At 44.7% G+C, this 26,872-nt stretch overlaps 1 protein-coding gene across 1 annotated transcript in view; it reads left to right on the forward strand.

Annotated features, from left to right (window-relative positions):
* LOC147747112 (vitamin D3 hydroxylase-associated protein-like) overlaps positions 1 to 26,872 on the forward strand; it is a 455,455-nt gene that overhangs the window by 123,329 nt on the left and 305,254 nt on the right. Inside the window, exon 8 of the mRNA XM_086952363.1 lies at positions 21,351 to 21,476. Within this exon, the coding sequence (XP_086808489.1) occupies positions 21,351 to 21,476 (126 nt within the window). The remainder of the gene's footprint in view (positions 1 to 21,350; positions 21,477 to 26,872) is intronic.

A 26,872-nucleotide genomic window follows, 5' to 3' on the forward strand; every position in this document is an offset into this window, starting at 1 on the left:
CACTGAGATTCTTAATGAATGCCAGCCAAGGACTCTTCATGGCATTCTCCAACTCAAGATAGTACAACCAAACCAAGAAATTGAAAGAGTGTTGCTCTTTTGTCCAAATAGATAGCTACAGAAAAAGGGTACAATGCCTGATTTGATCCAGAGTGTAATCTAACCCCAATTCAGGGTAACACAAATATGTGGAAGTGCTCTGCGAGACAGCCAGCAATTCTATTGTACTTTTTGAATGGCAACATAGTCCTGGGTGCCCCAAATTCCTATGCCATATATAACTCAACAAGCTCTTTGATAGATTTACTGCCCAATTTTAAGGCAAAGTTAAATAGTGGCTCTACATTTCTTGGAATGGTTGCCGTCCCAGTAGAATCCAGTTACAAACATCGTCCATCGGCCCGCAAGTAGGGAAAGGTGGAAACAGTGCAAATCCCGGGATTGTTACAAAGATAAGTCCTAACTGTTTTCTTTTTCAGTCTGTAAACCATATTATATGTCTACAACTGATTTAGTGCTAAACTTAGTTCTGTCATAAAGATAGAGTTTCTGTAACCCTAACGGTGTCCGGCTAGAAGCACTGTGTCCTCCGCATAGAACAGTTCAGGTACTGAGCATGTGGTGACGTGTGGAACATCAATACCACATTTTTTTAATTTATCGAGCCCATTATTCCCTAAAGAACATTAAAAAAGGACAAGTACGCAACCCTGGCGTACACCCCTAGACGGTATAAAAAGATAAGTAAATTCGCTATTAGGTCTTTAGCAGAAACTTGGTGTTACCTCATTGTGCTTGATGCCTGAAGAAGTAAATAATGTTGGCCTTGACTGCTAAATTGAACATAATGTCCCAAAGTTTGTAAAGTTTGTAATAATTTACGTGGTTGAAGGCTGAACTCAGGTCCATGAATTCCCCAAAAAACCACGCCCTCCTTAAACTGTGCATTTGTACTGACTAATAGATGGTAATTTAAACACTGCTCAATCGTCCCAAGGCAAGGTTTAAACCCATACTGTAGGTCAGAAAACCCATGCTTCAAGACATTCTAAATGGATCCTGCCCATTTTTTTGGCTTTTGAGTTAATCAATTATCTTGGTAGGTAACACTTTCGATCACTTTTGTTGCATGTTTTGAAAATGTATACAATAGTAGTGTGGGAACATGTCAGTGGAGGCCCACAGTTGATTATCAGCGTTCAAAACATTAGTCAGGAGAGGGGCTAAGAAGTTAACTCTCCCTGAATTATTCTGCTTGAACCTTATCAGGACCCAAAGTCTTACCTCTGGGACACTTATTAATAGCACCAGTACGTTGTCAATGTCAATACAAAGACTACTAAACTGCATCATCCTGCTCTCTGTATCAACCAGTGACTTAGCATTAAAAAAGGGACCATCATTGACCCCAGTAAAAAGTGAAATTAAATTAAAACATCAAGCCCTGAGGGTGGCGTGTCCTTGAAAAAGGGAAGAATTGACTAAATACCAAAAGGCTTGATGAGTGCTTGCTGCCTCTCTTATTAGATTCTTTTGCGACATGACCACACTCTTATATTCTGACCTGCAATGGCAAACATATTCAGCATTCCTAGGAACTTGTTTGAGTGCTGAAATCAATTGTTTTGTAGGTCTTCGAACAATGTGTGTCGAAGATTCTTATGGATTTTACTTTCTGAGACCCCTAAGGGGCCAGCTGTAGTTCAGCAATTAAACCACATAGGGTCCGATTCACAGAACTAACTTAGGACAAAATCCTAAACTTACTACTTTTGGTATTCACAGAAGTTAGGATTTTGTCTTAAGTTTGTCTTAAGACAGACTAAAGACAGACTTAAGTTAGGATTTTGTCTTAAGTCTGTCTTAAGTCTGTCCTAAGTCTGTCTTAAGACAAACTTAAGACAAAATCCTAACTTCTGTGAATACCAAAAGTAGTACGTTTAGGATTTTGTCTTAAGTTAGTTCTGTGAATCGGGCCCAACATGTGGCATAACAAGTGATTATTGCTTCTGGACTAGCACCCTCATCCAGACATCTTAAGAACTTCAGCTTTTTAATCAAGATCAGGTTGGGTAGAAGGTCTTGCTTGTCAAAATATCCCAGCTCATTAATACCCTCTTGTTTTTTGCCACTCATATTGCTAGTACTTTTGTTGAATGCTTTGGAGCAGTCAGTGTACCATGGTAGGAAATTGTCAGACCGTTCTGATCGCTGCATGCATTCTGAGACAATGTAGTTGGAGAAAAACCCCAGCATATCTGACGCAAACAGTTTAAAATCAATTAAGTTACTGCTATCCCCTCCAACAAACATGGGGTACCAGAAAAAGAGTCCAAGGCAAAGTACAAACAATATGTATAAGCAACAGATTGAGCGTACCCCCCATACTGTGTATCGCAGAAGTGGGCTAGGGCTTTCCCATTCAAATCCACAATACCACATGAACCAATCCAATCCAAATAAGCTTTATTCAACAAATATGTCATCAAAGCATACTACAGGAAAACAAATTATTGTAGCACACATAAGTACAAAGAGACAAATTCTTATAATACAAATGTACACAAGATAAAAAAAATTTAAAAACAAGATTAAAAAGTAACCGTCAATGCAACAAAAAGTACATGAATACAAATGTGATTGAAATGAATAAACCTATAAAACCTTGTTAGCATTGTTCAATTCGTCATTATCTATAACACAGGTCACCCTACATGTTGCCAGCACCAAAGAATCATACATGGAGAAAACAACAAAAGCAGCCATCAGCCTGAAGAGAATACATGCGATCTAATGGCCCAATCCCAACCCTAAAACTTTGCCAAGGCAATGACAATGGTACTAGATGTTTCAGAGTGTAATAATCTTTAGGGCAACCTCATTCCTTCTGGTGCCAAGTGATTTACAGACTGGCGTCAGCCATACTGGGCAAGGGGCAGCTTAGTCTGGTCAAGTAAATAATAGGTGAGCTAATGACTGTGAGTGAGTGGAACAGATGGGACATGAGTCAGCTTCTGAATTTCCCCATCTTGCTGTAAATGTTCTTACTGGCAATGAACCAACCCTGAATTGGAAGTAAAGCTTCCAATCATGCGGGTTAGTATTAATGTCCCAGTAATGTTCAAAACGTGGTGCTGGCTCGACAGCAAGGAAATTCCCTGTAAGGGAGGAAGTGTTGCAATTCCTGTAAGCGCCTTGAGCCACCCATTGCCAGTTATTAGCTTTTAGTACCACCTTCGAGGGGAACAGAGTACCTGCCGGGTTTGAACATAGAGATGCTATGCCGAGGCTTATCAGGGAGGCACTAATCCCCCGCAAACATTTAATCTTATTAAACGATCAGCACTAATTAGGTCCTTGAGGCCTGCAGCGTAATTGGCCATCTCTGGGGTACACCTGATCCTCCGCCAATAAAGCAAGGAGCGCGGTCTTGCTATATCGGCCAGTGCCTTCTTACCTAAGTTTTATAGCAGTGGACACACTGGAGTGCTTTGGGGGAGGCTAGTGATATTACGTAGGAACCAGTTTTCTGCTACTGTTAGTTGTAAGAGGTTCTCAAAACCCCAAAGCTCAGCCCCATATAAGGCGGAACTGACTATTTTCGAGTCATATATTTGGAGCACTGAACTTACTGGTTTTGTAAAAGAAGAGCTAAACTCGCATTGCAAAACACCGACCAGTTGCGGGTGCTTCAATGAAGTCAAGTCGAGTTGCCGCTTCCAACTCAGGTCTCCCTGTAGGGTGACCCCCAGATATGCAAAGCCTGTGACTTGTTCTAAGGGCCGGTAATTCAGCACAATGCCTCCATTAAAAACTTTATGTGGGTTAAAAGACATACATTTCGTTTTCAACACAGTGATTTCCAAGCCCCTTAAGTGACAAAACTCTTTGAAGAAATTGAGGGCTTGCTGCAGGCCGCTTGGTGTTTTTGAGATTATCAACATGTCGTCCACGAACATTAAAATAGGGATTTTAACACCTGCTAGGGCAGGGGCATCTGTAGGGGTGGAGGCTAAAAAAATCTGCGATCCCATTTATGAATAGAGAGAAGAGTGTGGGAGCCATTACACACCCCTGTCGCACATCTCCCTCTATAGGAAATGGAGTGGTGACATTGCCCTGCGCACCCCACTGAATTGGGGCACAGTTATCCTCATGAAGTCTAGCGATGAAGGATAACAACTCCGGGAACATCCCTATCTCTTGAAGTACAGACCATAGTTTACTATGGGAGACAAGGTCAAAGGCTGATTTAGGATCCACAAAGGCAGCATAAAGGCTTCCCTTGTTCAAGACCACTGTCTTCCAGTAAAGCATGATGATTTGAAATTCCTGGTCAATGGTACTGATACATGCCCTGAAGCCTGCCTGCAGTGGTGATAAGATGTCTTTCTCCCTCAACCAATCCTGCACCTTATTTAAAACGAACTGCCCTATTATCTTTTGGAGTGAATCTATTAGGCTAATGGGCCTATATTTACCAGGCTGGGATTTATCCCCCTTTTTAAAAACTGGGATGATATCAGCCCCTTTCCATGAGCCTGGAATTGGAGTACCCTGGGCGATTGCATTAGCCAGCAACACAAAGTATAGGCACCATTTAGATTTTTCATGCAGAAATATATCGGCCCGGATACATTCTGGGCCCTGTGCTTTACCCCCCATTATTGCTCCCAAGGCCGTACTGACATCAGCCTCGTTAAAGACTGTGCCTAGGTAGTGCTGGCACAGGGGCTCCTCCACCTTCTCGTCGTCTGTGCTATGGGCATATTGGGGCTTTATATAGATAACCCATTGGTCTTGTGATACATGGTTCTGCAGCTGAGAAGGCTGGCCACCCCTATCCCACTTGACTATGTTCTAAAACTGCGTAGGGTTTTTGTTGACTAATGCTAGACTGAGGTCTTGCCACCTAACCTTGTCCCAGGATTTTTGGGCCTTGACTAGCAATCTTCGATATTTCTGCCTTAGTAGCCGTACTTTGCCGGGGTTCCCCTCTTTGATCGTGGCACCCAGTTCCCTACGCACCTCTTTACATCCATACTAAACCACTGGGCACCTTTCTTAGGATGGATACCCTTGGTCTTATGATGTCTGATGAAATGGGTAGGTAGATTTTCAAAAAACTTAACATGGGTGCCAATCACGGACTCTAGGGCCATTGAATTTGCCATGCATACTTCCAACTCAGCAATCACCCCTTCAACGTCCAAGGAAATTGAAGCTAGAGCCTCGGAATGCTCAAGTATATTAACCTATTTTAAGCATCTCATGTTGTTTATAGAGACCACATCACGAGTGAGCAAATTGCTCCCTGGTTGCGCGTGTTCCCGTTGTGGTAGCAAATAAAAGGTTGCACATAGGGGGTTATGGTCACTCTCTGGCCGCTCTCTCACTACCATATCCTTTAGGGCATGCCATAACCGCAAGTTGGTTAGTAGATAGTCTATACGACTGGCACAGTGGCCATTATTAAAGGTATTAGCTCCATCTCTATTAGATGGGGTCTGCCATTAGCCGCCAGAAGATCATTCTCTAGGCAGGTGGCTTTGATTTGAATTTCCACACCCGACCATTTTTTTACAGGTGATATATCTATCCTTGGGATCCCCCATTGCTCATCCTCATCCGCAGAAAGGTCCCAATACCACATGAACCAGAACTAGATGAACCACAATATTTTAAGTTTAAAATCCCCCATCTATGCAAGTTGCACTGGACCGCACTGCTTACTTATAAATACCTTTACTTCCTTGCTCAGAGAATGTATAATATCGGTGTTTTTCAGATCAAAATATTTATTATAGAAATTAATAGAAAAAATTTCACAAAACTTAACTCGCGCAACAAAAATTGAAATTTAGGGGAGCACGAGTGTGATCAAACAACAGTTCCTGAGAATTAAGTAGAAACCAGGGTAAGCATTCCACCTGTAGCTCTACCTGATCATACAGGGACCGCAGAAGAAAATATAATAGAAACCCATCAATTTACTATAGAACAGTGGCCCAGGTTTCCTGAGAACAAATTATGTCATATTTTATATCTAGCATTTCTAAACAACTGCTCTCACAGGACTTACATGCTGAGAAACGTCCCTCATGATTCTAAAGCTTAAGAAAAGTTGAGGATAATACATAATCCCCCCGCCAACCTTGTCACCAACAGTAAAACCATTATAAGCTTGCACCGCTGCAAGTTTCAGCGCGTGTTTTCCCATACCCACATGTAAGGCACGTTGAGTCGGTCTTAGCTGGTGAGGGAGAGCAGACAGAGTTGTTGCTCAATTTAGAGTCTGCACCATCCACCTTCTCAATTAGTAATGAGTAATCATAAACATAAGGCTTCTGGCTCCATCAGTTGACGTTAATGAAGTCTGGTCACTGTTGGTTTTGGGATGAACTGTCCAAACTGATTTCCTATGAACTGAATTTTTAACAATCAATACATGTTCTTCAAGCAAATCCATTTCCTGATATAAGGCGCCCATCGTGTACATAACAAAGTTCACACTGGAGTTTGCTGAGGAACAATCTTTACCAGAAGTGGCTGCAGGTTTCCCCTTGAACATGATGTTCTATATACTGGATCTGAAAGGGCTCTCTTGTGAGCAGGCGGGCATGCTCTTGGCCTGGTATTTGCCTAGGCCATACCCAGTTAAGTTCTGCGCTGTTGGGAGACAAACTGCCAGACATTATAGCACTCAGGTGTGCAGCCATCACTCCTCCTGCTTAGAGCAGCAGGGTCCTCTGGGCTTGGGAGGCTGGCCTTTTAGCAGGTAGTCAGAAGCGTGTGCCGTGCTGCAGGGAGACAAACTGGGGAGAAGTGTGGCACAGCGTCCAAAGCGGCTGACACCAGAGCGCTGGCCTCACGGTTCAATCGCCAGAAGCAGCTCAGCATCATATGACTCTGGGCAATGGCTCACTTAATCTCCCCTACAGCTCCCAAGCGCCTTGAAACCTTAAGGAGTGATATGTTTGCACTTTACAAATATGGATTATTATTATTTTTATAAATAAAGCTCATGTGTGCAGTCAAAGAGCAGTAAGTTCGCATAGGCCTTGGAGTCTGAATCATGTGCTGCGCTGCATAGAAACATACTGAGCTATTTAGCTCTCAGGTGTGCAGCCACCCCTCCTCATCTGAAGAGCAGCAAGGTACTCTGCGCGTTGGAGTCCTGGCCGTGTAGCAGGTAGGCAGCAGTATTTGATGCAGATAAAGCAGAATAAAGGTGTTTTGTTTTAGGTGTCTTTTAAAGACACCTAATGGATTGAAGGAAAATACACAACATAGGAACCTTTGCCATCCTTCGGGTATGTATGGCTCGAGGACAGCCTCCTAACTTGAGCAGAGAAGGTCTGTGCTTGCACCATTGCTGTGACAGTTTCACTACAGAGAAGTATTCACAGCTTCTTGGACAGAAATAGTTATGAAATGTTCAAATTTCCTTCAAAAGACTCCTCTGAGGCATGCATTTCGAGTCAGAGTAGTTAATTCCTAAATTTCAGTAATAGATTGTATAAAGGCTAACACTGTACAGAAATAAGACAGAAGATAAAGGTTAAATATGTTAGTCAAACACTAAGGCAATAGTTATAATAAAATGCATTAGAATAACAATAAATAGGAGACCTAAGTTCTAAGGCCCTCATGTACAAAGATTCCATTTAAGGAATGGTAAATTGGGACTAGTAACGATTCGCACTTGCAGTTCCTTAAATGGATTCTACAAAATCAGGGGCATATTACCAAGGCGGGCGATATGTGAATATCGCCGCTTCAGCGGCCGTTTTCGGCCGCTAAGCGGCGATAATTTTATCGCCCTATTAGAACGCTGTCGCTAGAAGCAGTTAGCAACAGCTTGTAGGCGATAGCAAGCGGTTTGGGGCCCGCTTTGCATGTCAGCGATATTTATCGCTAATGACATGCAAAGTGGGCGTACTCAACCTGTTAGAGACAGGAAGCAGTCGCTATCGCCTATTAGCAAGGCAGGCATAGCGATGGAAATATTCGCGCTAAGCGCGAATATCTGCAAAAACTAACGCCGGCTCAGGCTAGTTCTTAGCCATTATATACAATGGGAGGTGGATATAATGGCTAAGAACCTGTTAGCGATAATGCGTGAATATCGCTGTATTCTCAGCGATATTCACGGATTTCACCACTATCGCCGGAAATATTATCGCTTTTGAGATAAACGTTGCTAATAGCACGTTATCTCAGCGAGAATATCCGGCGATGTGCAGCAATGAAAAAATTGCCGCTAAGCCTACTTAGCGATAAATATCACTAGTTGTTGGTAATATGCCCCTCAATTTGATAGAAAGGGTCGCAATTTGTGCACCGACTTCTGACAAATCCAATCTTAGTAGGTTAGTTCCCAAATTACCGTTTCGTAGTGGGTCCCAATTCGACTTAGCTCATTTTATGCACAAGGTAGAATGCACATTGAGACTCCTTATGATTGGCTACATTGACAAGCATGGTAACCTATTCGGGTCATCAGACCTCCTGCTTTGATGGTTTTAAATGGAGCAATCTTTTTAAATACAGTCCTAAAAGGAAAACAGGATGCGTTTAAAATAAAAACAATTACACTTGCACAAGCCTTTTTTATAAGCATGCACTGGTCTCGTGGACGACTGCCTGCTCATTAAAAAAATGTTATGCACATTCACAAAGAAGAAGGGGTCCCCTGTGGCCCCCTTACTATTTGTGAATGGCTTACCACCTCTTTAAAAGAAGTAGTAAAAAATAATATTTTGTGACCGGATTTTGGTTGTAAAATAATAATACATCCCCAAAGGAATCTGTGTTTGGAAGTAACGCCCTTAACACGCCCCTTCCAAATATCGATTCGGTATCTATTCCCAAACCCAATTAGTGATTCAGTAAGATTTAGCAGCATATTACCAAATCGCTAATTGGGTTTTGTGAATTAGAAAATGCCATTTTGTGGTCAAAAGTGTTCTGATGTTACAAATTGGAACCTTACCAACAATGACATTGCATACATCAGGGCCTAAGGCACTTAATAGGCAGCCAGAAAGCAGCAAGAAAGAGGAAGGACTGAAGATGGAGATCGCTGGCTCAGACGGGTGAGCCGGCTGCTCCCGACCTCCCACACCTGTGAGGATATACCGATGATTTTCTCTATGGAAACACAAGAGATATAGTTGATAGCTTTTGCCGGATTATAATGAAAAAATGCTTACTGTAATGTATGGAGTACCGAGTGTTTACTTTTGAACTTGATTCTCGACGAACGGCAGGGACGCCATGTCTCATCTGCTTACGGCCGCTTTCTCCCTGTTTTGCAAAACGCGAACTGGATACATTGTTGCAGGGCTAGGAGCGGCCAGGAGAGGTCGAGCTGGTACTCCGATTCAAGCAGGAGTTCAGGCGGAGATTGGAGTCGGCAATTCGGGTACTGGAGCTGTGCAGATTTGGTATTCCATGGGGCCCTGCAGTGTGTGGAAAATGCCTCCTAATGGTGGCAGAGGGAAAGCTCAACTCAGAAGCTGCTGGCCCCGTCGTCTCTACTACTGCGGCATCCACTGGCACTGGGGACAGTATGGCTGTGGAGAAAGTGCTGGACCCGCAGGGCGGCAAAAAATCTGAGAAAAGTGATGGCAAATCAACCAAAGGTGAGAGTGGAGGCACTCTCAATACGGCGGAGAGTGGTAACCGAGGGAAAGGCACGATCCCACAATTATTTCCAATGGGGAAAGCAGGAAAGAAAGTGGAAACTTGCTGAGCTCAGGACCATTCCATGGACACTACACAAGAAGTAATGGGCAATGAAGGGGCTCTCCAACCTACTTCAGACTTGACAGAGGCAACTGTGGTACAACAGCCTGACAATGAGGCAGCGATGGATGAGTTGCATGTTGGCAATCCCTCTGAAGTAGGTAGTAGAGATGGGGGCCCCCGGTACTTACTACCCAAGTTAGTGAATCTACTGGAAGTTTTAAGATTCATATGGACGATAATCTTCTGGCAGGCAGTAAGGATCAAGTGGCTAGTATAAGTGGGGTCCTTATGAGAACAGACTCGGTTAGTATGGAGTTGTTAGAGAAGGAGGCCAAATTGGCTGATCTTGTTGAGAAGTTTTTTTCGTTATCAGATCATTCAGGACATTCAGACATACCTGGGAATGACAGAAGGAAACAAACCATTTCAGGCACAGAGCCAAATGATGATGAGGTGACTGACTGTAGCTTATTAAATTCTGAGGATATGGGAGGTGAATCGTCAGAAGCCCACAGACAATGCGAAAGAAAAAGACTGAAGGGTCTCATTTGTATGCACACTCCCCAGTGGCGACAAGTAAGATAACTTCCCAGTGCCCAGCAGGAACTGTATCCTATGTAAATGAAAGACCGCCCGATGCATCAGTGGAGTTAACTGAAGATGTATCTCTGAGCCTCATATATAAAACAATTATGACCCACAGGGAGGACACGCGGTCGGAAAGTTTGAGGACTCAGAATGTCTGCCGCAAACTGTAAAATTCAATGCGACTGTAAAATTCAATGCGACGCATTGGTAAAGCATGTTCAGAATTTACTGCAAGAATCACCGGGGCAGAATCGCGTATCTCCCAGCTGGAAGATGAACTAGCCTAGCAGAAGTCAGTGAACGAGACTTTAAGTGCAGGAAAGGATGATGTATTATGGAAGTTGGCCGACTTGGAGAACAGGGCTCGGCGGAACAATTTGATAGTGCTTCAGATCCCCGAGGGAATTGCAGGCTCAGACCCTCGGAAATGTATTACTGAGCTGTTTACTGAGACATTTCCACATTTAACTCAAGGGGATTGGCAGAGAGAAGTACAGAGAGCCCATCGATTTCCTTTCTCTATCCGGTCTCGGGCAGGGCAGGGGGTAGAGGCGGCTAAACCCAGGGATATTCTTATATCATTTAACAACTTTTTGGCACAGGAATCTGTCTCTCAGAGGGAGAGGTGTGGCGCCGTGGCCTGGGTGACTGACTCCGGAATTTGGGCATCACTGTTCGATCCCCGGGACCGGCGGCAGTTTAGCCCAGCACCATGTGCCTCTGGGCAATAGCTTGCTTAATCTTCCAGACGGCCCCCAGCACCTAAAGACCCTAACGGGTGATGGTTCGCGCTTTACAAATGTGGATTATTATTATTATCTCAGTTGGCCCGCCCTGATAGGAAAAAAGCTGGAAAGGGAATCACATTTTTTTGTCAGGCCTGACTATTGACACCAGACGGTAGAGAAGCGGTGGCAACTCCACCGATTCATGGCAACTTTTCAGTCTAAGGGGGCCGAGGCATTCTAATTACATCCAGCTAAGCTTAAAGTCATCTATATGGGGAATACTCTGTACTTCACCTTGGAAATTCAGGCGAATTATTATCTGCAAACACTCACAGTTGGATAAAAATGTTGCATTATCCTATTAGGTTGATTAATATATTTCTTTAAGCAGGGTTTCGATTTGATTCTTAATGATCAAACCTCCCCAGTGGGTTGTGGTTTTTTTTTAGGTAAAGGGAATCTGATTTAGTGATTTGTTTGGTTTAAAACCCTTTCTTATGGTTCTCTTGGGCTCTCTTTGGTTTGTCAGTCATTTGCTACTGGGGGAGAACACACAAGGTGGGGGGCACATTGGGTGTAGGGAGCTTGTCATCTCCCGGACTGATAGTGCTAAAGCCTTGAGGTGGGGAGGGTGGTGGGGGGGGTTGATGGAGTAGTGAGGGGAGTGGGGGCTGGGAGTCGGTAGGGGGTGGTAGGTGACAGAGCAAAAGAAAAAAGAAGTTACATGGCAGCAAAGAAATATTGATTAAAATAAAAAAAGGTGTGGTTAGGATTTTTGGCATTTTGTATTTTGGGTTTTCTAACCAGGTAACTGGGAAAATATGGCAAAAAATATGGAAAACGTAGGTCTCTGATTATGCACACTGAATGTGTGCGGATTAAACAATTATAACAAAAGGCAGAGGGTTTCTAGAGAGTTGTGGGTTCTTCAGCCAGATGTGGTGTGTCTGCAAGAGACACATATCCCATGGGCTAAACGTAAGGTATTAGAAGAGTTAGGGTATACGGTACTGGCAACCTCAAGGAAGACAAGTATATTGGCAAGATCTTATATTGAAACTACAGGGCGTATTTTGACCGACAATCTGGGGCGCTGGGCTATTGTGGAATGCAGAGTAGGGGGTGGAACTTTTACTTTGTTTACCAATTACGGGTCTAACTTAGATGAAGGTTTAGTTTTGGAATATTTCAATGTCGAGCTTGCTACATGGCCTACCCCTCTACTGCTCTGTGGGGATTTTAATATAAATTTGACTTGGTAAGATGTCCAAAATCGGGGGCGTAGTTTTAAGGGCAGGAAACCCCGGGTTAACAAGGCCTTATTACAATTAATAAATGATTATGGTATATTAGATGTATGGAGCAGCCTACATAGATATAATTCAGTCTTCACGTTCCATTCGCACCCTCATAATAGGCATGTTTGGATTATTTTTTTGCACCATCGGCAGTCTTTACTGGATTGAAAATTAGTATATATCCAAGGGTGACCTTGGATCATGCACCCCTGTTAGGAGAAATCCCGCTGATTACTAGAAGTGCACCCCCCAGATTGTTTATATTCGACAGGAAGAATCTGTAGGATGAAAAATATGTTGAGCATATCAGGCTCTGGATAAAGGATTTTTTTCAAACAGACATTCAGCATCCTGGGGGGCGGTTTGGGACACTTTTAAAGTGGGATTGAGAGGGGAAACGTAGAGTTTTGGGTTCTTAAATTCTAAAATGGCTAGACAGCTATTGCAGTCCCTGTACGGTGCCCTTAAGTGTGCTGAAGAGGATTTAGTCACTGCCTTAGTTGCTCTAGATAATACCACTGTGCCTTTGAATAATTTAGCAAGATGTAAGGCCAAATTTAACCTTGAGTGGAGTAAGGAGATTGCCATGAAATACCAATTTTTTTTAAAGGAATGTTATGAATATGGCGAATCTACAGGACGATGTTTAGCGCAGAAATTGTGAACTAAAGATGAGAAACAAAGGATAAAGGGGATTTAAAATAAGGCGGGTGTAGTGGTATCAGATCTCCAGGAAATTCTCAGAGTATTCCGTGAGTTTTATACTAAAGTGTATACAGAGAGCCAGGTTGGGGATCCGTCTTTAATTGAAATGGGATCACCAGACATGCTATGGGGCCAGCTAGACCAAGTGGATGTTAAAAGACTTGAGGAGCCAATTTCAATGTGGGAATTAGAGCAGACTATTGGCGCATTGGCCGTAGGGAAAGCTGCAGGACCTGACAAGCCCCCTTTGGAAGTTTTTAAAACTTTCTTTAATGAATCAAATGGCGCCAAAAGGAAGGATTCCACGAACCTGTTCTGAAGCTAATATTTGTGTGTTCAAGAAAAAGGGGAAACCATCAGTATTACCTGGATCATACCGCCCAATTTCTCTCCTGAATGCTGATGGCAAAATTTAGGCGAAAATATTGGCCACGTGTTTGCCAAAAATTATACCATCTATAGTCTTGCTTAAATAGCGCAAAGTAATAACCCTTTGGACATTTTACAGGCTGAGGCCCGTGTATTAGGTCTGATTTTATTGGATGCCAAACAGGCATTTGACCAGGTTTCGTGGAATTTCCTCTAGAGGGGACTGCAACAAATGGACTTTGGGCAAGGTTACATAAGGGCACTAAAGGCCCTTTAATTTTGTCTGTCTGCTAAAATCTGCTCAATGGGACATTACTCTCAGGCTATTGCGATCTCTAGAGGCACATGCCAGGGATGTCCTTGCTCACCACTTTTATTTGGTTATACATTAATTCTTTTATTCTTATGTTATAACAACGTAGAAAGATTCCGCCTTTCGTAGTACAACAAGACTCTTATTCGTTATTGGCCTATGCTGATGACATTGCCATCGTCACCTCTAATCCTAGACTTGCAATATGTGAAGTAGAGTCTTTGGCAAAGACATTTGGGGCGGCCTCGGGCTATAAACTTAATTCTGCAAAAACCCATGTACTATGCAAAAGTCAGGCAATGGATGGAGATGTTAGATGTGTTAAGGAAGCCACATACCTGGGTATTAAGATCCGTACCTCTGTTCAAGCAATCATTGAGGTCAACTGGGGGGATATTATTTGGGGAGTGAAAAGATCATTTGAAAGGTGGGAGAATCTCCATCTCTCGTTAGTAAGTAGAGCGAATGTGCTGAAAATGAATGTAATGTACTTTTTCAGGGCCGTCCCACTAGAGATCCCTCAAAAACAAATTGAATATTTACAATCGCTCTGTTTCAGATATTTATGGGCCCCCGGGCAAACCCGTAGAGTGGCCAGATATATGACTCTACCTTGAGAAAAAGGAAGATGGTCTATACCGGATTTTGCTTGTATTTTGGATAATGTTTGTTTGCTACTCACTGGTGAAGATGTTAGTAATCCAGCCGAAGCCCCTTCCATTTATCAGATGATTCTAGGGCCAGAGGTTAAGCTTTACCTTTTCAACAGGGTGGATGGCAGTTATTTTAAAAGAACACTATTTAAGGTATTGAATGCCTTGCTTAAGGTGTGGAACATTGTACGAAAGAGTGTTGAGATTCCAGTACTTTCTATGTATACCCCTATTAACTCTGTTGGTGTACTCCCCTCGATTTTATGGGATCAGATGGCAACTGGTTGGAGAAGGAGGGGAAAATCCGACTAGGGGATCTTCGTCTAGAGGATGGTTTGGTATGTTCATTTACTGATCTAGCTGATAATACCATCTACCCTCTATGCAATTTTTAAAGTATCTACAAATTAGTGACCTAGAAAAGTATAACTCGAAATGGAAAACCTTTTTGGGGAACCCCGGAATCTCGCTGGAAGAATCTGTTGACTGGGCTGGAAGGATCTTGTGCGCAGCCAATCTTCGCAGCCAACATTATAAAATGATATTTAATCTATATCATACCCCGTCAAAAATGATGAAGTGGGGAGTGTTATGCTCCTCTTGCTCCTCAGGATCGATGTGATGCTATAAGGGTTCCGCTTAAGCTGAAGTACACTGAGTTCAGGTCGGATCGGACAGGGGACAAAGGACGGGAAGGGACAGCAGGGACAAGGGATCTGCAAAACACAAGCAGAACAAGATTAGCACACACCTCACATTCCACCACCAAATGCGACTCTCAGTATTTCTCGCTAGAATATGGTACCTTAAACGCAGATCCTCTGCCAGACAAAACAGCACCAAAAACAGAATCACTTCCAGTGATTATAATCAACCTGCACAGCCTGCTCTCTGATTACTTCATCTGAGAAGATGATGATTTATCCCTTCCTTATGTTTTTAAACTAACATTGTAGTCTTAGTCACAAACCAGTGTACATTAAGTTCTCCCGGTGGAACTTCTCCAGAGGCATAAGCCAGAGTACAATGTTTCCAACGGATTCTACTTGTGTTTTAAATAACCAAACGTTGGCGCTCCTCTACGGGAATCAACACCCATTCCATGGGTTTGTATTTTAGTTCAAACCTAATCCCAAGCACTCCTCCTCTCGGGAGATCAACACGCTTCCTCTAATGATAGACTCTGATTTACTGTCAGTGATTTACTGTCAGTGAAAACAAACAAGATACCGGAACCCTCAGTTGATTCCAAGAAGCAGTTCCCAGCAGTTCCGCTGAATGCGTGGCTTTATAGTCTGTAGGGGCTCTGACCCTCCGTTACTTCACGAAGCAGTCAGCAGCAGTACCGCTGATAGCGCGGCAAGGTTTCACGAACCGAGAGTAAGAGCAGCCGCTCCTCTCTCTTCCCTGATGCTGTTTCTCCGTCTAGCTTTGACTCCTCTGCAATTTGAGTGGAAACCTCGCTCTATGCACCCGATGAAACAAACAGCACTTTCTTGAGTCGGCGTCTTCCACATGGACCGCCGAGGACTCCAGTACAAAATTACTCGCACGGCTACGTATGCGCGTGTTGCCTAAGTAATCTCCTCATATGCCCCTAAGCCTTCTGGGACCTGTAGTCCAAAGTTCTTCGGGCTTCTTGATTCTGATCTAGGCAGGCGCATCAGCTGGATCCTGACAGGGAGGACAGCATGATGGGAGGTGCTTTCGTAGTGTTCAAGATTGCGCTGATATTGTTCATGTTTTTTATGCTTGTGAGGGCCATGACCCTTTGCTAGATTCTATTGAGAAGTTCTTGACAGAAATAACTGGAGATGGGGTTAAAATCTCTCAATCCATGATGTTGCTTGGCATAGGGAGGAGGTTGAGGAGTGACAGCCACTACATAGTAAGTATGGGCGAATTTTGCGAATCAGCGGTTCACGAATTCACGCGAAATCGCTAAAAAATCCGCAAATTTCCCCGTGAAATCATGGATTTTTTTGCGATTTTGCACCATACTTAACTGGAGTACTTTCTGCTGGCAAATCAGTAAGTGCTCCCTCGTTGGGTAAATGTATAGTGCTTTTCCTGCACTACAGCTGCATAGGGCCAGAAGAGTTGCCTCCAGTGACCATGTGTGTGTAACTTTGCCATCGCACCGAAGGGCACCGGGGTCCCTCGAGTGAGCTGTCTATCATAGTGTGTAAAGGGGGGAAAGACAATGCACGCCGCTAGTGTGTGGAGGGGGCAAAAGGGGGGGTCTTTTTTGCGAGTTCACATGCCTCTTGTGTGTATTAAAGGTCAGGCACAGATCAGAGCAGCAGATGAGGAGAAAGAAGCTACTGGTTACAGGAACTGCACGGGGATTGCAATCGTGTAAGTCAAAGATGCAAAGGCCTCCATCAAGCATCATAGCTAATTTTCGACGGTAGATATGGGGAGAAAGCACACCTGCCCAGCCTTGACAAAGCACATGATAGTTACAAAGAAATTAGCTTCAACTTGGGCACCTGCTGTCCCCCTGTAAGTGCTTCCTGAGCAAAATTTGCCCCGCTCGTGAATTTGCGGATTTTGCCGCGATTTCGTGCGATTTTGAGCGATTCGCGAAATCCTGGAAAATCCCCAAGCGGAACGAATTTTCCGCCCATACTTACTATATAGGCACCGGTATTTAATATTTATGGCCACGTTGCCAGGTTGATAATTGCACCGTTGTGGCTACAGCGGGAGGTCCCATCTTTCGATCTCTGGCGGGCTAAGTTTCTGAATGCTTATAATTTGGAATATAGTTTGTATTAAGCATGGGCGGATTTCGCGGATCCACGATCCGCGAATTTGCGTATTTGCGGATCTGCAAAATCCGCGAATTTGCGGATTCGTGGATTTTGCGGGCTTTTTAAATGGGGGGGTCTTCTGTGCGAGTTCAAGTGCCTCTTGTGTGTATAAATGGTGAGAGACCGATCAGAGCAGCAGATGAAGAGAAAGAAGCTCCTGGTTACAGGAACAGCACGAGGATTGCGCTCGTGAAAGTCAAGGATAAAAAGGCCTCTATACCAGCTGATTTTCGATGGTAGATTTGGGAAGAAGGCACACCTGCCCAGCCTCGACGACGCTCACGATTGTTTTTGGGCTGATGAATGAGTCACTGAATTTGAGCTTCAACTAGTTCCAGCGACCATGTGTGTGTTACTATGCAATCGCCCCGAAGGGCGGAGGGGACCCTTGAGTGAGCTGTCCATCATAGTGGGTAAATGGCGGGAAGACGGTGCACACCGCGAGTGTGTGAGCGGGGCCAAATGGGCGGGGCTTCCATGCGAGTTCCCATGCCTCTTGTGTGTATAAAAGGTCAGAGACCGATCAGAGCAGCAGATCAAGAGAAAGAAGCTCCTGGTCACAGGAACAGCACGAGGATTGCGCTCGTGAAAGTCAAGGATACAAAGGCCTCTATCCAGCATCACAGCTGATTTTCGACTGTAGATTTGGGAAGAAGGCACACCTGCCCAGCCTCGACGACGCTCACAATTGTTTTTGGGCTGATGAATGAGTCACTGAATTTTAGCTTCAACTAGTTCCAGCGGCCATGTGTGTGTTACTATGCACACCGATGTGCACAGGGGTCCCTTGAGTGAACTGTCCATCCATAATCCTGTAACTATTTTAGGATGGCGCCGGCAAGCTACCAGCACCATCCTAAAATAGTTACTAAATTAGCTTCATCAGGAAGCACTAATAGATAAAATATAGCAGGTGCTTGAGCACCTGCTTTATTTTATCTATTAGTGCTTCCTGTTGAAGCTAACTTAGTAACTATTTTAGGATGGCGCTGAGAGCTTGCCGGCGCCATCCTAAAATAGTTACAGCAACTTCAAGCTTGAAGGCTTGAACTTTTGCCCCCCGAATCCGCGGATTTTCGGTAAATTCGCGGGATTTCGCAGATTGCGGATTTACCGAAAATCTGCGAAATCCGCAAGCGGAACGGATTTTGCGCTCACGCTTGCTCTGAAGGGATTTAGGAAGAGGCAGCTTGGATTAGAAATATTGGGGGCAGTGAGGGAGTATATGGCTGGTTAATTTATTGCATTATGTATGCTAGTGGAGTAGCCTATGTTTATGTTCAATTGTAAACCAATATTTGCTCAGACTTAGTCCGTGTATGGCTGTTATAGATGCTTGTTTTACATCAGTTTTATTTTCAGTTTTGTGTGTTTGTTTATTCTAGCTGCTATGGAACTTCAACTTCAATTAAAAACTATGGCAGTTTCAACACTGTGAGCATTATCGGCCATTCTCATGGGCGTCGGCAGGGGGAGCAAGGGGAGGCGCTTGCCCCCCCTGGATCGCCGGTGCGTCTGGTGCGGGCCCAGTCAGGGCTGGCCCTAGGCATGGGAGTGTGGGCAGCTGCCCAGGGCCCCACGTCTATCTAAGGGCCCCCCCACAAGTCCATCATGCTTTTGAAATGGTGTCATTGTTCAAGGTGGCAACCCCCTCCATTTGGGTTCGAAGACTTGGTGAACCGTGAAAGACACAAGGCGGAAGGGGCTCTCCTGGTCTGGCTGCCATGTGCTGAAACAGCAACATGACAGGGCAGGGTTTGTGGCAGCGATTAGCTTTCCCTGCATCTCTTTCTCTTTGCTTAATCGCTGCATCTATATGAAAACAGCGTTAGGCAGACACTTGAACTGGTGTGAGGTGTGAGGTGTGAGGTGTGAAGTGAGCCCTGCCCCTGCATGAATGAAACGCAAAGCATCCCGCAGGGCTCACAACAAAAAACAAGCATTTGCAATGCAATCAGTTGCGGATTCGTGAGCGTTAGAGCGATTGGCCTTGTAAATGACAATGTCATTTACCCATGTGAAGCATTTAAAAAATAATATTACAAGACGACTGCTTAAAGCAACCCTCCTGAGACTGACCTTTGAACCTTCAGAGCAGCAACCGACCATGATCCTACCCTGGCCCAGAGGCAGGGCAAACTGTTTAGTGGTATAGAGTCAGACCAGTTGAAGAGGGGTAACTGGTCCCTTCAATCTAGGTTCTATAGTTTAATAGCACCCCTGCCATTCCACTCAGCCACCATGTCAGTTATCCATCTGACATACATGTTACAAATAACACTAAAGGGTGGTGGGGAGAAAGGCTAGAAACCACAATTAAAACAAATTAAAACCACAAATACTGTCAAAATTGTTCTGTTACTAACGTGTATGTATAACACTGTTGAGAATGCATTCAGAATTTAAAACAAGATGTTATATAAACCCTTATATTGATTCAAACTCAATATAATAGCTGTAAAATGTTGAATGAATTCTCAGCAATGTTTCAAACACAAGTTAATAACAGAACCATTTTGATATTATTTATTTATTTATTTATAAAGCGCCGGAATCGACCCCCAGAAGGGTATCTCGGCGCTCTAGACGGGACGCCAGCAGGAGAAACCTAGCTGTTAAGGGGCAGAGGTAAACAGAAAGGACTTGTGCTGTTTCCCAAAAAGAAGATGATCCATACATTGTCTTAGCTGTACCGGGAGCTTGTTCCAGTAGCTGGGTCCCAGATAGGATAGGGACTTCCCACCTTGCCTGGCTCGTTTGACTCTAGGTACTGAAAGAAAATGTTTAGATTCTGAACGAAGAGACCGTCGAGGAGTGTAAGGAATAAATGTATCTACCAGTTAACTGGGGCCAGAGTTGGACAAGGCCTTGTGGATGGTACAGTAAACCTTAAACCGCACACGTTTCCGTATAAAAATCCAGTGGAGCTGACAAAGCAACGGATAGGAGGCCGTCCTGGGTAGTGCATTCAAGCTCAAACGGGTTGGAGTATTCTGGACAACCTGAAGTCGGTCCAGGGCGGTCTCGTTAGCTGAAAGCAGGAGACTGTTGCAATGATCCAGGCGGCTTAATACAAGTGCCTGGGTATGCGTCTTACTGGATGAGTCAGGGAGCAAGGGAAGAATACGGCGTAATAGACCCAATACATGAAAGCATGAGCCGGCTGTCTGAGCAGCATGCTCGTTCATGGTAAGGGTCTGTTCAATGCGCATGCCTACATTTTTCACGCAGATCTTAGGGGCAGGAGGGGTGCCTAGATCTGAAGGTCACCACTTAGGGGGCCACAATATTTGAGCTTCCCCGAAAACCATAACTTCCGTCTTTCCCACACTGCACTGTAAAAAATTACTTCTCATCCACTGAGATATATTTCTCATTCCCTTTTTACCGGCCACTTTTAGTTTTTCCCTCTGTTTCATTGTAGTTGCCAGGTCGTCTGCTGTGGTGCCTCACACGATTTTTCCTGTTCCCCCTATTGGTTTCTTTGTTTATTTAAACTCTTTGTCTTATTAGATTTTTTTTTAAATGTATTTAATACTTGTGCTCAATTATGTCGGAGGATGGTGATGAAGTAAAACATGTCCCCCACCCACCCCCCCCCAGGAAACATTTCTGCGGACGCCCATGATCATACTCTTTGTCTTTGGCCCTAGGACTCATGGGAGTTTTATTTTTGTTTCATCACTGTTTAACGTTAAACTGTATGGAGGATCCCTTTGCTTCTATGCCAGTAAAGGGTGGAAGTAACACATAACATTAGCATCCAGTCCTGACAACATTTCAAATGATGAACCTATTTTTAAGAGTTTTTATTATAAGAGTTTTTATACATAATTAAGGAAGAATTATGGAAGATATCCTATCATATTTAATTCCAAGCATAGTCCTAAAATGTAAGCATGGTAAAGGATAACTGAAGAATATTGAAACTATGTTTTATTACATTTATTATGATAGACAAGTGAGTGTGAAGAATTTGCCAGGTAAATATGATGACTGTCAAAAGACCAAGATGCTCAGGAGAAAATAAAACTCATTATTTTTCAAATATAGTTTTGGGAAATGTAAGCCATTTCCTTTACTAAAGTGAAACTTGCATTTTAAACAACGGCAACCTGTCATTCCAGATTTATTCCAGTTCAGAACCGCTTAGGATTGGCTATTTTGACAATATGAGCCATTTTCCAGCACTTCCCAGTATGAAACGAGCGGTTCATGAAACTAAGAAGCTTCTCGAAGAAGCAGGACACACGGTAAGCATTTGCCAAGCTGCACAATCTGAGGTTTTTTACCAAACAATTGTTAATGTTTATGTCCTGGCACTTCAAATATCATTGTGATGGTTTTTTAAAAAAAATATGGCAAATTTATCATACATTTTAGCCATGTATCCACCCCTTTTAGAGCATATTGTTTCTTTTCCATGTTTACTTAAATGTGTTTAGGTTTTTGGTTTCATGAATTAATTTTTTTGAGTTACGTTATTGATAGAACATCTTTGATGTGTAAGAACTGTAAATGCAAGACCAAGAATCAAGACCAAGAATTAGGCGGTTCTTGCTCTTTCAAGAGAGAAATAGCTCTATGTAGACACTGGGCATGATTTATAATATCATTTACAACTATAAACGCGCGTGGTAAGAAAATGACTCCATTTATGTCTGCCAGACATTCTCAGAACGATACAACTGCATACAAATTGTTCAGTAGTAAACTGTTTGAAAGAGGCGAGGAGTGATTGGTTATTTACACTGAGAGTATGTAAATGCCAACAATCATTCTTTTGTTCTGAAAATGGTTGAAGATTTGCTACTGGAAAAAGGTGGTGTAAATCCACTTCCTGGTCATTAAGAGAGTGAAACACCACAAAACTGGATTTGCATTGAAAAAGATTTTTCCTTGTGGAGGTAAAAGCGAAAAAGAAATAATATTGTACAGTGGGCTGCTTTCAGTAATTCGGAGTTGTTCTTTCTGTACACCTCCACACAAGAAAAAAGCAAATGTCACATAAGCTGCCATGTAGAACGCATGGAAACTGGTGAGCGGCTCAGCTTTCCTGGTGTAGTACTGGAAATATATGCGAATTCCCAAAACTTATAAATTAACACCTTGCCTCAGAGTAGGTGCAGATGTATGAGTATTCTGTGTGAATGTAATTACTTACCTCAGAATTGATACACACTTTCTTACACAAATTACCCATGAATTGCCATTTGTCTCAAATGTAGTATTTTGCAATTAATCCAAATATAGAAAATCATTCTCTTCCAAAATAAACTAAATTGAGGGTGTGCCTAAATACGGGCTTAGTGAAAGAGGATTGTAGTCAATTTGTTTAAATCCTCAGAGCTTGTTTAAACACATGCCTTATAAAACTGGTAGCGTGGGAAGGTATTGCCCATTTGTTGATAGGATTCCAGAACAGAGATATCCTCAAATAATTTTGCAGATAAGTATGGATCCGTTTATGAGAAGTAAATGTTGGACATGGAAAATTCTACTACGAATGTGTTTCTTCAAATTTGAAAAACCAGATAAAAAATGACTGAACAAGATTTTCAGTTTTTGCTATGAGATTGGCATCCTAGGGCCTGATTACGAGTTGCTAGTTAAGTTCTGTCCTGTTAGTAAACCACTTTTCACGCACAAGTTGGAATTACAGGTTGTTAGGTATTGAACGTATCTGATAATTATCGATCAAACCTGCCGAAATTTAACAATTTTGGTGCGTTAACACTATCTGTATGTTATTCCCCAACAACTTGTAATAGTTGATATTTATCACCCTTCAATGTACCATTGTTTATCATGTCACCTATATGGGTAATCAGGCCCTTGATGTTCCAAAGCCAGCTCAACCATTGCAGGCCTAGAAGTCTCATTACATGGCAGATTGACATGGTACCTAAACATTGTAATGTAATGTAATGTAAGTGTTATTTTATATAGCGCAACTATCACTCCACGGAGCATCTTGGCGCTTTGAGAAGACCAGCAAGAAAGGGTTCAACTGCTAATCATGGGGGACTTACCACTTCAGATTAAACTTTTGCATAATGTGAAGGCTAAAGACCCAGGTTTCCAGTGACTTCCTAAAGGCTGATTCAAGGGTGATTTGACGAAGAGGCAGGGGGAGTTTGTTCCAGGCCTTTCCTCCCCTGGTTTTTAGCCTAAAGGTGGGGATGGTGAGCAGATTTGCATTTGAGGACCTCAGGTTACGCGAGGGTAAGTATCGTTTAAACATCCTCAGTAGGTAGCTAGGCCCTCGTGAATGATAGGCCCTAAACGTGATCAATAGGACTCCCTGCGGACACGGCCGCTCCCCACGCTGCTCCCTGACCCGCCTCGCCTCAGTGTGTGGTATCGTTACGCAGCTCCGCTGCTTGCTGTGACTGCAACTATATAGCTGCCTTGCTCTGCTTTGACATTACTGCATAGCGCTGTGTATCACAGCTTAACGTCTGATTTTAACGCAGCTCCGCTGCTTGCTGTGACTATACTTTATCACTCTCACTGCTGCCTGCCTGGCATTACCTTTTCATTGCCGCATTGCGCTGCGCGCTATTGATGTTATTGACGTTACCATAGACTTATTGCATTATTTTGCTGATACTCGATCCTGTAAGGCCGCCGGCCATTTTGTTGTTGTTGTTGTTGGTAGCCCTGCCCTAGTCTCCACCCCGCTACCGCCTTCCCAGCTGACCCTCCCTCCCGCTAATCACTACCTCCGCGACTCTAACCCTAACGCGCTGTGACCGTCCTGCTCCCTGCGGACACGGCCGCTCCCCACGCTGCTCCCTGACCCGCCTCGCCTCAGTGTGTGGTATCGTTACGCAGCTCCGCTGCTTGCTGTGACTGCAACTATATAGCTGCCTGGCTCTGCTTTGACATTACTGCATAGCGCTGTGTATCACAGCTTAACGTCTGATTTTAACGCAGCTCCGCTGCTTGCTGTGACTATACTTTATCACTCTCACTGCTGCCTGCCTGGCATTACCTTTTCATTGCCGCATTGCGCTGCGCGCTATTGATGTTATTGACGTTACCATAGACTTATTGCATTATTTTGCTGATACTCGATCCTGTAAGGCCGCCGGCCATTTTGTTGTTGTTGTTGTTGGTAGCCCTGCCCTAGTCTCCACCCCGCTACCGCCTTCCCAGCTGACCCTCCCTCCCGCTAATCACTACCTCCGCGACTCTAACCCTAACGCGCTGTGACCGTCCTGCTCCCTGCGGACACGGCCGCTCCCCACGCTGCTCCCTGACCCGCCTCGCCTCAGTGTGTGGTATCGTTACGCAGCTCCGCTGCTTGCTGTGACTGCAACTATATAGCTGCCTGGCTCTGCTTTGACATTACTGCATAGCGCTGTGTATCACAGCTTAACGTCTGATTTTAACGCAGCTCCGCTGCTTGCTGTGACTATACTTTATCACTCTCACTGCTGCCTGCCTGGCATTACCTTTTCATTGCCGCATTGCGCTGCGCGCTATTGATGTTATTGACGTTACCATAGACTTATTGCATTATTTTGCTGATACTCGATCCTGTAAGGCCGCCGGCTATTTTGTTGTTGTTGTTGTTGGTAGCCCTGCCCTAGTCTCCACCCCGCTACCGCCTTCCCAGCTGACCCTCCCTCGCCCCTCCCCCCCTCACCACCTTATATGACAGGAGTATTAGCGCGCACCGCCTTCCCAGCTGACCCTCCCTCGCCCCTCCCCCCCTCACCACCTTATATGACAGGAGTATTAGCGTGCAGCGTTCACGCGCAGCGACCGCGCCCCATTCGCGCCGAAGGTGCGCCAAAGGTAAGCCCGTCTACGCCCGTCCGCGCCTGGACCGCGCCCAGCGCCAGACCCCCTGCCCCTCGCGCTGTCCAGCCCTCCCGCGTCTCCTACAATGCCGCCACCCTCCTAGCCCTTAACCCCGGCCGCTCCCCCAACTGCGTCCAAGCAGCTCCTGGACACACCCATGGACCTTTCTCCTGCTACTCCTGCAAATTCAGCGGCACCGACAACATCTCCGCTACAACCACACCACAGACTCCCGACCCCAACCACCTACAATGCATTCTTCTCAACACCCGCTCGGTCCACAGACACGCCATTGACCTATGGAATTTACTAGACACCATCTCTCCAGACGTCGCCTTCCTAACAGAAACATGGATGAACGCTTCCTCCGCCCCAGACATCACCATTGCCATCCCTGAAGACTATAAAATCACACGCAAGGACCGTCCAGGCCACACAGGAGGAGAAATCGCCATCGTCCATAAGAAATCAATCCGCATCTCAACCAGTTCTGACACCAACCTCGCCAACTCCGAACACCTCCACTTCCAAATCCACATCGACCCCAAGACCACACTCAGAGGCACCCTCCTCTACAGACCACCAGGTCCCCACGCAAAATTCAGTGAGGACATCACGGACTTCATCACTCCACACGCGCTCCCCTCCAAAGACTACATCCTTCTGGGAGACCTCAACTTTCACCTTGAAAAGATCAACGACCGCAACACCACCACCCTCTTAGACAACCTCGCCAACCTCGGACTTAAACAACTAGTCACTTCCCCCACCCACATCGCAGGTCACACACTCGACCCCATCTTCACCTCCAGCAATCATGTCTCCTTCTGCCACACTACGAATCTCCTCTGGACTGACCACAGCTGCGTTCACTTCACCTACAACAAGCCGAAACCCACCAACCACCTCCAACCAACTCTGCAAAGATACTGGAACAAAATCACCATCGACCAGATCTCCTCATCGCTCCTTCTCAACACCCCAGCTCAGTCTTCTAACCCAAACCAAGCCGCCGCCAACCTCACCCGATGGTTATCCAACACCGCCAACACCTTAGCACCACTGAAAATACGTCAAAGCAAACCGGGCAGCAAGAAGGCCTCATGGTTCAACGACGATCTTAAGAAGTCCAAGAAACTCTGCCGCTCCCTTGAAAAGGCCTGGAAAAAAGACCCAACCACTAGCACCAAGGACGCCTTCAAAAACGCCACCCGCATACACCACCAACTAATCCGAAAGGCCAAGAAAGCAGAATTCAAGGATCGACTTGACAACAACGCCCACAACAGCAAGGAACTTTTCAACATCGTCAAGGAATTTTCCAATGTCTCGGGCAACTCAAACGACATCACCCCCTCTCAAGCACTCTGCGACTCCCTAGCCTCATTCTTCCACAACAAGATTGCAGACATCCACAACAGCTTCGACAACCAACCCGGAGACCAACCCACCCATCCATTTGCTGAACATTCTCCCCCCGTGAACACCCTCAACGACTGGAACCCAATCTCCACTGAGGACACAATCCGCCTGATGAATTCCATCCACTCAGGATCCCCCACAGACCCATGTCCTCACCACATCTTCAACAAAGCAGACTCCATCATAGCACCGCACCTCCGAGACGTCATCAACTGCTCCTTCAACTCCGCCACCTTCCCGGAAGACTGGAAACACGCCGAACTCACCGCCCTTCTAAAAAAAACCCACAGCGGACCCCACCGAACTCAAAAATTACCGCCCCATTTCACTCCTTCCATTCCCGGCCAAAGTCATCGAGAAAGCTGTCAACAACCAACTCGCCGCCTTCCTCGAAACCAACAAATCACTCGACTCC

Source organism: Lissotriton vulgaris, chromosome 1_1, assembly GCF_964263255.1.
Source record: "Lissotriton vulgaris chromosome 1_1, aLisVul1.2, whole genome shotgun sequence".
Lineage (NCBI taxonomy): Eukaryota > Metazoa > Chordata > Amphibia > Caudata > Salamandridae > Lissotriton > Lissotriton vulgaris.